Source organism: Scyliorhinus torazame, chromosome 11 (genome assembly GCF_047496885.1).
Source record: "Scyliorhinus torazame isolate Kashiwa2021f chromosome 11, sScyTor2.1, whole genome shotgun sequence".
NCBI lineage: Eukaryota > Metazoa > Chordata > Chondrichthyes > Carcharhiniformes > Scyliorhinidae > Scyliorhinus > Scyliorhinus torazame.
The window spans coordinates 172,243,265-172,258,344 of record NC_092717.1 but is presented as its reverse complement, the minus strand read 5'-3'; the positions used below and the strand labels follow the sequence as shown (position 1 = coordinate 172,258,344).

Genomic DNA, 15,080 nt, shown 5'->3' with positions numbered 1-15,080 from the left:
GGGGGGACAGCAGACCACCACAAAGCTGGAGATCCTCTGGGGTGTGTACTGCAGTGCACCACCAGAGTGGCCCAAGCATCAGAACTGCATTTTCAGCAGTCCGATGCAGCACGCAATGACAGCATAGGTGGCAGCGTGGGCCTCGTTATATCTGGTCTCCACCTCAGTCTCCGGCCTCTGCACTGATGTCATCAGCCAGGACCTCAGTGGGTACCCCATATCACCCACAAGCCAACCCTTCATCTTAGGGTGGTCCTCGAAGATGCCAGAGATTTTGGTGTCCCAGGAAAAAGCTGTCATGCACACTCCCTGGGAAGCATGCATACCCAGGGTAGATTTGGATTGTTTATTTATATAGCTCTGCAAGGATCCTAGGAGAAGAAGAGACTGGCAGATGCTTTCAGAGGAGGGAATTGCTAAGATCATCTTTGGAAGAGCAGAGGACTGAGCATGCCCAAACTGCTTTCTCCTCACGAAGAGATAGACATGGCAGTGTTCCCAGTTTCCGAGGCACTGAATACATACTGTCTGCTTTAAATCAACTCTACAATAGCACTTTGTATTACAAGTGTTACATGAGCCATGCACCTTTGATCAATAATTAAACTGTTTAGCTCAGTTAATAACATTTGTTATTGCTGGGTGTAAAGAAGATTGTGAGTTTGAGTCCTCTGGTCAGACACCCCAGGGAAGTGCTTCAAAGCAGTACTATATTGACAGTGATGCTTCAGGTGAAAGAGGGACATAAGATTTAGGAGCAGGGTGGGCCATTTAACTTCTAGCCTACGCCGTCCATTTGATAAGATCATGGCTGATCTGATTGTGGCCTCAATTCTACTTTTTTGTCTCCCACTTATACCCTTTTACTCCCTTCTCAATTAAGAATCTATCCAACACAGCCTTAAAAACATTCAATACCCTGCCTCCACTGATTGATATCATATTTGCCTGTTCAGGCAAATTTCAAGGTCCCATGGCATTATTTGATACAGAGCTGGTAATTCTTCCCAAAGTCAATACAGCAAAAAAAATTGCTTAACTAGCTAAATATCTCTGCTGTTTTGGGGATATGATTGATAGGCTGTGTTTGCTGACATAACAACAGTCACTGCATTCTAAAGAAAACTTAATTGCGTGAAACATTTTGATATATATGTATACTATACAAATATTGTAATGCTTCTTGTGTTGATCAGAAAAGTGTTATTTTATGATGTAACAAACATCATTGAGCAGCCACACCACCTTCACAAGGTTGGTGTTGGAAAGTTTGAAGCTTTCTCAGTTCGGGATTGTTGGAGGTTCCAAATAGGTGCCCTGCTACAGCTTGCTGGTTCTGGGAGGACGGGATGCAGCAGATTGATATCCCCTCATGCTAGGCCAGCTAGCAGAAAAGGTTATGCTGGAGGGAACCGACAAAGCCTGGAAAGCTGTCCTCATGCAAGTCAGGTTGTGGGTTGAGGAAGAACTTTCAAAAATAAAAATTGAAGATTCTCTTGCTCATCTTTTAAGTGACCAGCAATGGTTCCTTTAAGGACCGCTGGTTAGGTCACTCAATACTTGCTGAAAGTGAGTAGAGTACTTTACACACTTGTACCTAGCAAGAATTGCTGCTGAGGTCCAAGGCCAGCAATTTTCATGTTTAAACAGCATGTCACCAAACAAAACTGAGTGGAATATGTGTTCATTTACAGGTCCGTCTGTAAATTGCATCATGTGAAACTTGTGCATCAATGGTCCCCCCTTCTCTAGTTGTACTTCACTTTACATCACCTGTCCAAATCCAGCTCCGAATAAAGACACAAAAACCAACAATGTTGCTGCAGATGCCGGATTAATCAGGAGCAAACATATTTGCTTACACTTAGACAGGACCCACTGATTCTTCTGCAAAAAAAATTCCATCCTTAGTAACCCAATAGTTAAGTTCAGTTTTCAGCACAATTTCATGTTAATGTATTGTTAGAATGTGGCTGCGCTGATGAGACCAACCTTTATTATCCATCCCTGATTGCTCTGAACAAGTGATAGTGGGCTCACCACTTAATCAATGTTCTTTGGAATGGTTTCATGTGCAGCACGGTAGCATAGTGGTTAGCACTGTGGCTTCACAGCGCCAGGGTCCCAGGTTCGATTCCCTGCTGGGTCACTGTCTGTGCAGAGTCTGTATGTTCTCCCTGTGTCTGTGCGGGTTTCCTCCGAGTGCTCCGATTTCCTCCCACATTCCAAAGACGTGCAGGTTAGGTGGATTGGCCATGCTAAATTGCCCTTAGTGTCCAAAAAGGTTAGGAGGGTTCATTGGGTTCAGGGGATAGGGTTGAAGTGAGGGCTTAAGTGGGTCGGTGCAGACTCGATGGACCGAATGGCCTCCTTCAGCACTGCATGTTCTATGTTCTATGCAACTGATTGTTTGCTGTCCCAGTAAAGAGGTTGTTAAGAGTCAATCACATTGGTGTAGGCCAGGCCTGGTAAAGATGGCAGATTTAGGCCGGAATTCTTCGGTCGTCAGAACTCATTTTTCCGGCTGGCAGTGCACCCCGCCAGCGGGTTTCACTGCGGCGTGGGATGGTTTCAATGGGAAATCCCACTGACAAGTGCCAGGAGGATAGACTCGCCAGCGACTGATGTGCAACTAAGAAACACACGTCTGGGGGATCGGAGAATGCCGTCCTTAGTTCTGTGAAGAACATCAATGAACTCATTTTTAAAAAATATTTAATTTTTAAATTTAGAGTACCCAATTCATTTTTTTTTCCATTTAAGGGGCAATTTAGCATGGCCAATCCACCTACCCTGCACATCTTTTGGGTTGAGGAGGCGAAACCCACGCAAACACGGGGAGAATGTGCAAACTCCACACGGACAGTGACCCAGAACCGGGATCGAACCTGGGACCTCAGCGCCGTGAGGCAGCAGGGCTAACCCAATGCGCCACCGTGCTGCCCTAACTAATTATTTTTTAATGATAATTGGACAGCTTGATTATTAATATTAACTGTCTTTTTAAAAACTGAATTTGTGTTCCCAACTGCATGGTGGGAGTTTATTTTGCATTCTCTGTGTTAGTTAGTCCAAAACCCTGGATTGCTAACCAGAACACAATCACCACACGACTATATTTTTTACTCCTTATTTCCTTAGTTATGTGCTGATAAATAATTTGCTGCATATTATAAAAAGTGAAACTATTCATATTGTTACTGTTATTATTAGTCCAGCATTAGTTAAATATCAAATTGCTTAAAATTTATCAATTGTACTAGAATTTACCTGAAAGGTAACAAAGCTCTATCGTTCAAACAATGTACAGGGGTGATTTAGCTCAGTGGGCTAGACAGTTGGTCTGTGATGCAGAACAAGGCAGCAGCGAGGGTTCAATTCCCATACCAGCTTACCTTCCCAATAACTTCATACTTGTGACAATAAACGGTTATTATTATTACAGCAGATGCATATTTAGAAAAAAAAATATTTGCAGCAGGATTTATTATCAAATTATTTATGTTCAGATTTTCATGTTTTAAGTGCCCATCCACATAAAAGTCAGCATGATATTTCGGGATTTATTCAAATAGTTCCGATTTAGCAGCTAATAATTGCCATAATTCCTAAGTAATTCAAATTCATTATTTCTATTAGGGAAACGTTTAAACTAAAACAGTGAGAACAGTGCACCACTGCTACCGTTTTATTGTAGCAGTGAGTATGCCAGGGTCCCAAGTTCGATTCCCAGCTTCGGTCACTGTCTGTGCGGATTATTCTAAAGATTATTATTATGCAGCTATTATCCCATTTGGTGTAACCCAGATATTATCCTCGGAAGTGAACAGCTTGCTTGTTTTTTAGTTACTTTTCCTTATTAGTGAAAAGTGATTTGTTTCAGAATAAGATTATTACTGTGTAGGGTTTAGAAAGAATGTTGAACATTAAAGTGGATGTTGCCTAAAACCTTATCACATTGGCATTGAATCAGCAAAATAAATCGTGTAGGACAAAGTATCAGCATACTGATGAAAATGTGCCCACAAATTCCAGACTTATTAGGCCAATGCTTAAAGCTCCCTGTTCCGAGCACACTCAGAAAATCATCCATCTTATCTTCACATTCTATATATATTTTTCTTCACATATAGTAGAAATATAGGTTTCATAAATGACGTTTTTTATATATGCAAATCTGCAAAATCATTTGAACAATTGTTTTCAGAATGACCAATTTTTTCAATGGCTGTATATTTCAGTAAGCAGACTGGCACAGGTGCATACAGAGAGCTATGGAATATTAGCAGTTTAGTTCTTACAATCTGAAAGTAAAATATATTTCTGTTTGTTTCTCAAAAATAATTACTTGTTTTAAACTACTTTAATTAAGAAAATCTTAGAGAACTGTAACTATTACATATTTTCTTAGCAACGTTAATGAATACTTATCTTTCTTTTGTAGGACGTGGCACTCATCATTGCAGCTATTGCGATTTTACTTGTGGCTATTTATGGTTTCTTCTATCTGAAACTCACCACAGAAGTCGACCTTGATCTAGACTTGGATGAAAATTAGGAAATGTAAACAAATTCCCCTCTTGTGGACCATTCATAAACACTCAGCTGGGATTTGTAAATGTGTTTTGCACCATAAAGGAGACTGATGTCACTTTTTAGCTTCTAATTACTGAGAATTCCTTTCTAAACATGAAGAATTTTGCATCAATTTTATATCAGTAGGTTTACGAGCCCGTACTGTGCTCACAATTTTGTATTTTAAAGTAAGGTGTATTTGATTGGCACTCATTATTTGGAAATTCTACTTATTAATGGCCATTGAGTAGCTGTACCAGAGGTGCCCCAGATTCAATCTGTCACGTCTGCTAACTTATGTTTCACAACTGGGATGCCTTTTTACAATTCGTCTCACCATTTCTCAGTTAAAACCAAATGAATGGCAGTGTTACCTCTTCTCACTGTTGAAAGTACATATATGGATATTAGGTAAGGATACGATTGGACTTGGTTATGACATGCCACATGCTCACATAGCTTGCCAATGGTTACTGTCTCAGCACGCCAAAGTGCTCCCCCCTCCTCCGGTTCGCTAATAACATTGGTCTTGGACTCTGATGGCTCACCTCATACGTATTTGACACTATGGGCGGCACGGTAGCACAGTAGTTAGAACTGTTGTTTCATAGCACCAGGGTCCCAGGTTCGATTCCCGCTTGGGTCACTGTCTGTACGGAGTCTGCATGTTCTCCCCGTGTCTGTGTGCGTTTCCTCTCGGTGCTCCGGTTTCCTCCCACAACACCTGAAAGACAGACTTGTTAGGCGAATTGGACATTCTGAATTCTCCCTCTGTGTACCTGAACAGGCGCTGGAATGTAGTGTTAATTAAGCCTACTTGTGACAATAAAGAGTGTTATTATTATTAGGTGTGTTGATTGCCATGAGGCAAAACCTCTGTCCCCATCTGGGCAGAAAACCCTGCCTCTCAGAGCTTGCATCCAGTGAAATGATAACTCTCTGGTACTAGCAGTGTTGTGACTACATCCCAGTCCCTGACGCTGAGGAGCTGAAGCCAATCCTTTCAGTGGCAGCAGAATGAGGCCCTTAATTGGGCAATCATTGGCCACTTAAGAGCGTCAATTGGCCTACAGGCAGGCAAGAGAGCAGCCCGTTATTCCCACACCCCTCACCTCCCTCCCCCATCAGTCCTAAAATTGCAGCACTGGCAGGGAGGGGAAGGGGCAGGTAGACAGTGGGCATGGCATCCACACTATTTCAGGGGCATCCCTGTCTCAACATCTGGCACCAGGGGGCTTTATAATCCAGCCAATCACTGTTAAGCACTTGAACAAAGTATTGTAAACCCTTTAGCCCCTTACATCAGAAAAGAGTCAGTGCTTGCATGAGAGGACTGATTAAAATTAGAAGAAAACTAAGTGTAAATTTGATTAAATCCACAATGCCATTGAGCCACTTTGTAAATATGACATTGTATTAAAAGCAACATTATCCAATCCATTTTGTAACGGTTTAGAATCAATCCATGTACAATGGCAGCTTCAGCTTGTTTGATGTGGGGGTGGGCGCGTGAGAACTATAACAACTAACAATATTAATATTGTGCTAGGCACTCAGCAGATTTTTTTTGGTTTGTAATGGGGAAGCAAATAATCATTCTGGGAATTCTTTTAAATTAATAGACAGGAAGGTTTAATGGTAAAGTAACTGGCAAAGTTATATATGACACAAACTAATTTGAATATCAGCACTAAGATCAGTTGAAATTGTACATAGAAACAGAAGTGCTTATTGAAAGAATAGCAGTACAGCAGATTAATTGGTTGCAACTTGTAACTTACATGAATCATTACTGTTTACATTCAAAATAATATTTTCTACATTTTTAGCTTGATGGCCAAAACATTTTTAAATAGATGTATTTTTAAGTTTCTTGCCCAAACTTAATATCTTGACAAGTGATGAGGAGAATTTGGCAACTTATTGTCACGTGTATTGTATGTGCAACAGCTTTCTTGTATTTGTTAGTAATGTATATGTGTATGGTCTGTTAAGGAGATTAAAAAGCATTATAAAGCTAAATATGTTTTGCCTAGCGTGCTTGTTTGTCATGTATTTAATATGGTGCATTACACAATTATCCTTCAGGTACAAAACAATAGTAAGCAATAAGATGGCAACCTCCAAAGAGCAAATTGAAAATTACCTATTTGTTACTAATTTCTTATTTTTCCTTGCATAATTATTTTTAACTCTATTTTGGTGTTCTAGAATAAATATAGCTGGTTGTTCATATTGCACATGGGTGGGGAATTGGTTTGGAAATAGGAGACAGGATGGGGATAATAGGTATGTACTCAATTGGCAGGATATGACCAGTGGTATTCTTCAGGGCTCTGCAGTGTGTCCTTCACTTTTCAGCATATTTATCAGCAATGTAGATGAAGGAATAGATAGCTATACATCTAAGCAGCACAGTGGTTAGCACTATGGCTTTACAGCACCAAGGTCCCAGGTTCAATTCCCGCCTTGGCTCACTCTGTGTGGAATCTGCTCGTTCTCCCTGTGTCTGTGGGTTTTCTCCAGGTGCTCCGGTTTCTTCCCACATGTCCCGAAAGACGTGCTATTAGGTAATTTGGACATTCTGAATTCTCCCTCTGTGTACCTGAACAGGCGCTGGAATGTGGCGACTAGGGGCTTTTGACAGTAATTTCATTGCAATGTTAATGTAAGCCTACATTAACATTGCAATGAAAATTATTAATTAATGACACTAAGTAAGTGGCGTAGTAAATAGTGGAGCATAAGATTGCAAAGAGACATTGATAGATTAAATGAGAAGGCAAAATTTAGTGTGGGGCCATCACTGGACCTAAAAGTTGTACATTAGGGTACTTTCTAAATCTAGAGACTGTGGAGGAACAAAGAGATTCCTCCATAAGGGGAGCAAGAATCCATTTATGTAACTCAAAAAATAAATAATCTTTATTAGTGTCACAAGTAGGCTTACATTAACACTGCAATAAAGTTACTGTGAAAATCCCCTAGATGCCACACTCCGGCGCCTGTTTGGGTACATTGAGGGAGAATTCAGAATGTCCAATTCACTGACAAGCACGTCTTTTTAAACTAAGGGAAAGGTAGAAATATGATTTAAAAGGCTGGACTGCAAAATAAGGCAGTGAAAGTTACACCACAGTTGTATAAAATTCTGATTAGACTTCATCTGGAGCTCAGGTCATCATAGCTCAAGAAAGATGTATTGAACTTGGAGGAGTGCAGCATTGATTAATCAGAATAATATCGGGGCTAAAAACTTTTACATTTTGGTGGCAGGTGCATTGAATAGGCTTGTATTCCCTTCACTATAGATAATTATGCAGGTGATTAATCATTAAATGCCAGGATGGATACCTTCACACAAAAGGAGGCACGGTCGCACAGTGGTTAGCATAGTTGCTTCACAGCTCTAGGGTCCCAGGTTCGATTCCCGACTTGGGTCACTGTCTGTGCAGAGTCTGCACATGCTCCCCGTGTCTGCGTGGGTTTCTTCCGGGTGCTCCGGTTTCCTCCCACAGTCCAAAGATGTGCAGGTTAGGTGGATTGGTATTGATAAATTGCCCTTAGGTTTGGTGGGGTTACTGGGTTACAGGGATAAGGTGGAGGTGTAGGCTTGAGTGGGGTGCTCTTTCCAAGAGCCGGTGCAGACGCAATGGGCCGAATGGCCTCCTTCTGCACTGTAAATTCTATGATAAATACTAGAAATCAGGAACTTACCACAATTAGTGGATAATTAACAAGTCTTACCCACCCAATCAAGGTGGGAGGGACAGCAACCCAGGAGGTTCCCTGTGAGAGCCCACAGCACTGAGTGGCCAGCTCCCACTGGAAGAGATGCCCATTGCTGAGGCTGGTAGGCACAAGCACACCTCAAAATAAGACCATAAGACATAGGAGCAGAATTAGGCCACTCGACCCATCGAGTCTGCTCCGCCATTCAATCATGGCTGATATTCTCTCATCCCCATTCTCCTGCCTTCTCCCCATAACCACTGATCCCCTTATTAATCAAGAACCTATCTATCGCTGTCTTAAAGACACTCAGTGAATTGGCCTCCACAGCTTTCTGCGGCAAAGAGTTCCACAGATTCACCACCCTCTGGCTGAAGAAATGCCTCCTCATCTCTGTTTTAAAGGATCGTCCCTTTAGTCTGAGATGGTGTCCTCTGGTTCTAGTTTTTCCTACAAGTGGAAACATCCTCTCCACATCCACCCTATCCAGGCCTCGAAGTATCTTGTAAGTTTCAATAAGATCCCCCCTCATCCTTCTAAACTCGAACGAGTACAGACCCAGAGTCCTCAAACGTTCCTCATACGACAAGTTTTTCAATCCAGGGATCATTCTTGTGAACGTCCTCTGGACCCTTTCCAAGACCAGCACACCCTTCCTTAGATACGGGGCCCAAAACTGCTCACAATACTCCAAATGGGGTGTGGCCAGAGCCTTATACAGCCTCAGAAGTACATCCCTGGTTTTGTATTCTAGCCCTCTGGATATGAATGCTAACATTGCATTTGCCTTCTTAATTGCCGACTGAACCTGCACATTAACCTTAAAAGAATCATGAACAAGGACTCCCAAGTCCTTTTGTGCTTCTGCTTTCCGAAGCATTTCCCCATTTAGAAAATAGTCTGTGCCTAAATTCCTCCTTCCAAAGTGCATAACCTCACACTTTTCTACATTGTATTTCATCTGCCACTTCATTGCCCACTCTCCTAGCTTGTCCAAGTCCTTCTGCAGCCTCCTTACTTCCTCAATACTACCTGACTCTCTACAGACCTTTGGATCATCTGCAAACTTAGCAACAGTGCCTTCAGTACCTTCTTCCAGATCATTAATGTATCATTCTGTCCCAGAACAGACCCGTGAGGCACACCACTAGTCACCAGCTGCCATTCTGAAAAAGACCCCTTTTTCCAGACTCTCTGCCTTCTGCCAATCAGCCAATCCTCTATCCATGCCATGATCATACCCTGAACACCATTAGCTCTCAACTTATTTAACAGTCTCCTATGCGGCACCTTGTCAAAGGCCTGGAAATCTAAATAAATTACATCCACTGGTTCTCCTTTGTCTAACATCCTTGTTACCTCTTCAAAGAACTCTAACAGATTGTCAGACACAACCTCCTTTGACAAAGCAGTGCTGACTCAGTCCTATTTTACCATGCACTTCCAAGTACTTTGTGACCTCATCTTTAATAACAGACTCTAAAATCTTACGAATGACCAAAGTCAGGCTAACCGGCCTATAATTTCCATCTTCTGCCTCCTTCCCTTTTTAAACAGTGGTGTTACATTAGCCACCTTCCAGTCCTCTGGGACCCTTCCTGCCTCCAGTGATTCCTGAAAGATCATCACTAATGCCTCCACAATTTCCTCAGCTATCTCTTAGGACCCTGGGGTGTAGTCCATCCGGTCCAGGTGACTTAGCCACCTTCAGACCTTTCAGTTTCCCCAGAACCTTCTCCTTAGTAATGGTCACTGCACTCACTTCTGTCCCCTAGTTCTCCTGAAGCTCTGGCATCCCACTGGTGTCTTCCAGCGTGAAGACTGATGCATAGTTACTATTCAGTTCGTCTGCCATTTCTTTGTTTCCTATTATTCTCCAGCCACATTTTCGAGGGTCCAATGTCTATTTTTGCCTCTTTCTTACCTTTTATATATTGAAAAAAATTGCTTCCTATCTTCCTTTATATTACTAGCTAGCTTGCACTCAAACTTCATCTTCTCCCAATTTATTGCGTTTTAGTTGTCCTCTGCCCCCTTTTAAAGGCTTCCCAATCCTCTGGTTTCCCATTAATGCTCGCCAATTTGTATGCTTTTTCTTTAGCCTTTATGCTGTCCTTGACATCCCTCGTCAGCCATGGATGCCTTGTCCTCCCCTTAGCATGTTTCCTCCTCCTTGGGATGAATTTCTGTTGTGTCTCCCTAATAACCCCCAAAGGCCCCTGCCATTGCTGTTCCACTGTCTTCCCTGCGAGGCTCCTTTTCCAATCAACTCTGGCCAGCTCATCTCTCATGTCTTTGTAATTACCCTTATTTAATTGTAATACTGTTACATCTGATTGCAGCTTCTCCCTCTCAAACTGCAGGGTAAATTCTATCATATTGTGGTCACTGCTCCCTAAGGGTTCCTTCACCTTAAGTTCCCTAATCAAGTCTGCCTCATTACACATTCCCAAATCCAGAATTCCCTGGTAGGCTCTGTCACAAGCTGCTCCAAAAAAACATCTCTTAGACATTCCACAAATTCCATTTCTTGGGATCCACTACCAACCTGGTTTTTCTAGTCTACCTGCATATTAAAGTTCCCTATGATTATTGTAATATTGCCTTTTTTACATGCCTTTTCTATCTCCTGATTTATTTTCTGCCCCACATCCTGACTACTGCTAGGGGGCCTGCACATAATTCCCATCAGGGTCTTTTTACCTTTGCAATTCCTCAACTCTACCGACAGAGATTCTATGCCTTCTGATCCTATATCACTCCTTGCTATCGATTTAACTTCATTCCTTACTAACAATGCAACCCCTCCACCCCCCCCCCCCCCCCCCTTTGCCCATCTGTCTGTCCTTTCGATAGGACATATATACTTGGATATGTAGATCCCAACCCTCAACAGGACTGGAACCGATGTCCTAGGGCAGAGTTTCTGTGATGCCCACAACATCGAACCAGCCAATTTCAATGTGCGCAACAAGCTCATTTACCTTGTTCCGTATTCTGCGCGCATTTAGGTACAACACCCTCAATCCTGCATTGGCCACCTCCCTTTTCACACTCTCCTCAGTCACTGTACCCTGTACTGTGGCCCTTTTTGATTTTTGCCTTACACTTTCCCCCTTATTGCTTTTTCTTTCTGGCCCCATTTTACTTCCCTCCGACTTCCTGCATCGGTTCACATCCCACTGCCACATTAGTTCAAACCCTTTCCAACAGCACTAGCAAACACCCCCCCTAGGACATTGGTTCCGATCCTGCCCAGGTGCAGACCGTCCGGTTTGTACTGGTCCCACCTCCCGCAGAACCGGTTCCAATGCCCCAGGAATTTGAATCCCTCCCTCTTGCACCATCTCTCGAGCCACTCATTCATCCTATCTATCCTGACATTCCTACTCTGACTAGCTTGTGGCACTGGTAACAATCCTGAGATTACTACCTTTGAAGTCCTACTTTTTAGTTTAACTCCTAACTCCCTCAATTCAGCTTGTAGGACCTCATCCCGTTTTTTACCTGTATCGTTGGTGCCTATTTGCACCACGACAACTGGCTGTTCACCCCCTCCCCACCGCCAGAATGTCCTGCAGCCGCTCCGAGACACCCTTGACCCTTGCACCAGGGAGGCAACATACCATCTTCTCGGAGTCTCAATTACGTCCACAGACCCGCCTGTCTATTCCCCTTACGATTGAGTCCCCTATCACTATATCCCTGCCATTCTTCTTCCTGCCCTCCTGCGCAGCAGAGCCAGCCACGGTGCCATGAACCTGGCTGCTGCTGCCTTCCTCTGTTGAGTCAACTCCCTCAATAGCATCCAAAGCGGTATACCTGATTTGCAGGGAGATGACCGCAGGGGACACCTGCACTGCTTTCCTACTCTTGCTCTGTCTCTTGGTCACCCATTTTCTACCTCCCCCAGTAATTTTCATCTGCGGTGCGACCAACCCGCTAAACGTGCTATCCACGATGTCCTCAGCAATGCGGATGCTCCAAAGTGAGTCCATCCGCAGCTCCAGAGCTGTTAAGCGGTCTAACAGGAGCTGCAGCTGGACACACTTCTTGCACGTGAAGGAACCAGGGTCAGTGGACGTGTCCCTGAGCTCCCACATCGCATACGAGAAGAATGACACGGGTCTGGGATCTCCTGCCATGTCTTAAACCTTAAGTTAACTTATACAACTATAATTCCAAACACGAACGAAAATAAATAAATAAATAGACAAATGAAAAGAAAAACTACTTAACAGTCACTTACTGGCTGTGTCTTCTCTAGTTCAGTGGGAGAACTCACTGGGAATGAGATACAAGTTGCTCTTTTTAAATTGGCCTGAGTTGACTCCATGTCATAAGATTCAAAGCCAAGTGCTGGCAAATGGGATTAGGTAGCTAGGTCAGGTGTTTTTCATGTGTCGATGCAGACTCGAAGGCCTCTTCTGCACTGTATTTTCCTGTGATTCTGAGATGTCCTGGTATAATTAATCTATTAATTTCCCAAATCTTTTACCAGACAGTCATGGTGGCACAGTGGTTAGCATTGCTGCCTCACAGCGCCAGGTACCAGGGTTCAATTCCGGCCTTGGGTGACTGCCTATGTGGAGTTTGCACATCCTCCAGGGGCTAGATTCTCTGGTCACCGACGCCAAAATCGTGTTCGGCGAACAGCCGGAGAATCAAAGTTTATGACAGAATCAGGGGAGGCGATGCTCCACCCCCTCCAAAGCGACGTACTCAGAGAGTACGCCGCACCACGTATCGGCGGCCTCAGGACATTGCCTGAGGCCTGCTCCCCCCACGACTGGCCGAGTTCCCGACAGAGTGGGTCTCTCATGGTCTCATCTGTCAGGAATTCAGCGTGGCGGCTGCGGACTCAATCCAGTGGCACCACAGTCAAGGGAGGGCCAATCCGCGGGCAGGTGGAGACATTGTTCGGGGCTCGGGGCACTGTGGGGGGGGCAGTCCGGGGCACGCGAGCCGGCTGAAGGGCGGGCATTATTTCGCAGCCAGGTCCGAAGGCTGCATCCGCCATGTAGCGAACACGGACCTGGCAATTCTTCGGCCGTATTGGCAGTTAGAGCCGGGTGCTCTACACTGCCGTCAAAGACCAAAGAACAAAGAACAAAGAAATGTACAGCACAGGAACAGGCCCTTCGGCCCTCCAAGCCCGTGCCGACCATGCTGCCCGACTAAACTACAATCTTCTACACTTCCTGGGTCCGTATCCTTCTATTCCCATCCTATTCATATATTTGTCAAGATGCCCCTTAAATGTCCCTATCATCCCTGCTTCCACTACCTCCTCCGGTAGCGAGTTCCAGGCACCCACTACCCTCTGCGTAAAAAACTTGCCTCGTACATCTACTCTAAACCTTGCCCCTCTCACCTTAAACCTATGCCCCCTAGTAATTGACCCCTCTACCCTGGGGAAAAGCCTCTGACTATCCACTCTGTCTATGCCCCTCATAATTTTGTATACCTCTATCAGGTCTCCCCTCAACCTCCTTCGTTCCAGTGAGAACAAACCGAGTTTATTCAATCGCTCCTCATAGCTAATGCCCTCCATACCAGGCAACATTCTGGTAAATCTCTTCTGCACCCTCTCTAAAGCCTCCACATCCTTCTGGTAGTGTGGCGACCAGAATTGAACACTATACTCCAAGTGTGGCCTAACTAAGGTTCTATCCAGCTGCAACATGACTTGCCAATTCTTATACTCAATGCCCCGGCCAATGAAGGCAAGCATGCCGTATGCCTTCTTGACTACCTTCTCCACCTGTGTTGCCCCTTTCAATGACCTGTGGACCTGTACTCCTAGATCTCTTTGACTTTCAATACTCTTGAGGGTTCTACCATTCACTGTATATTCCCTACCTGCATTAGACCTTCCAAAATGCATTACCTCACATTTGTAAATGTCCTGCTGGCCCCCAGCAAAACGGGGAATCGGTGGTCGTTTTGGGCGTTATTTCTGGCGTAAAATGCCACTCTTCCCATGCCGGCGTGGTGACATAGCTCCAGAATCGGAGAATCCAGCCCCACGTGTCTGCCTGGGTTTCCTCATACAGTCCAAAGATGTGCAGGTTGGGTGGATTGGCCATGCTATTTAGTCTCAAAAGATTATGTGGGGTTACGGGGATAGGGTGTGCGAATGGGCCTAAGTGGGGTGCTGTCGGGAGTGTTGGTGCAGGCTCAATGGGTCGAATGGCATCCTGCACTGTAGGGATTCTATGATCCCTATTGTTTGACTATCTAAACGTTTTTGTTAACTCTGCTTCAAAAATAGTTTATGGCAAAAAGTTTTAGTTTGTAACCAGCCTCTTGTCATGCACATAATGAGATACAAACAGGCAGAGAACAGGACATAACCAATCAGCAGGCAGAACACTTGGGGGTGGTTTCCAACTATAAAAGGCACGAGGCACTCACACTCCGCCTCTTTACACTGGGGACATCTACAGAGTGAGTCAGGGTGTATATATCACATAACACCAACAGCACGTGGCGAAGAGCTAGTCTGGTTCAGTCAGACAGAGTAATCACACTTAGGTTAGCAGAGAGTCAAACTCACAGAGAACTGAGCTAACTGTGTGACAGGTTCAATAAATCAAATTGAACAAACTTCAAGGTCGAGTATATTTCAGTTATAGCTGCATCCAGTTGCAGCCCGTGTTATCTCAGTATGCTTAACACAACACCTCTGTTTATATGAAATTCTTCCACCCTGCTGTTTCTAAAACAAAATCACAAGACGTTTAAGAAGAGTATTTTAGCAAGCAGGCGAT

The 15,080-nt window shown here is 44.0% G+C and overlaps 1 protein-coding gene across 11 annotated transcripts in view; it reads left to right on the top strand.

The window, feature by feature from the left end:
• triqk (triple QxxK/R motif containing) overlaps positions 1-6,597 on the top strand; it is a 150,266-nt gene extending 143,669 nt beyond the window's left edge. For all 11 annotated transcript variants that reach the window (XM_072468014.1, XM_072468008.1, XM_072468013.1 and 8 more), the window contains one exon: positions 4,445-6,597. Coding sequence is in view for 1 of the 11 variants with exons in the window: in XM_072468017.1 (XP_072324118.1) it covers positions 4,445-4,558 (114 nt within the window). In the remaining 10 variants the exon portion in view is untranslated. The remainder of the gene's footprint in view (positions 1-4,444) is intronic.
• The last annotated feature ends 8,483 nt before the right edge of the window (positions 6,598-15,080 follow it).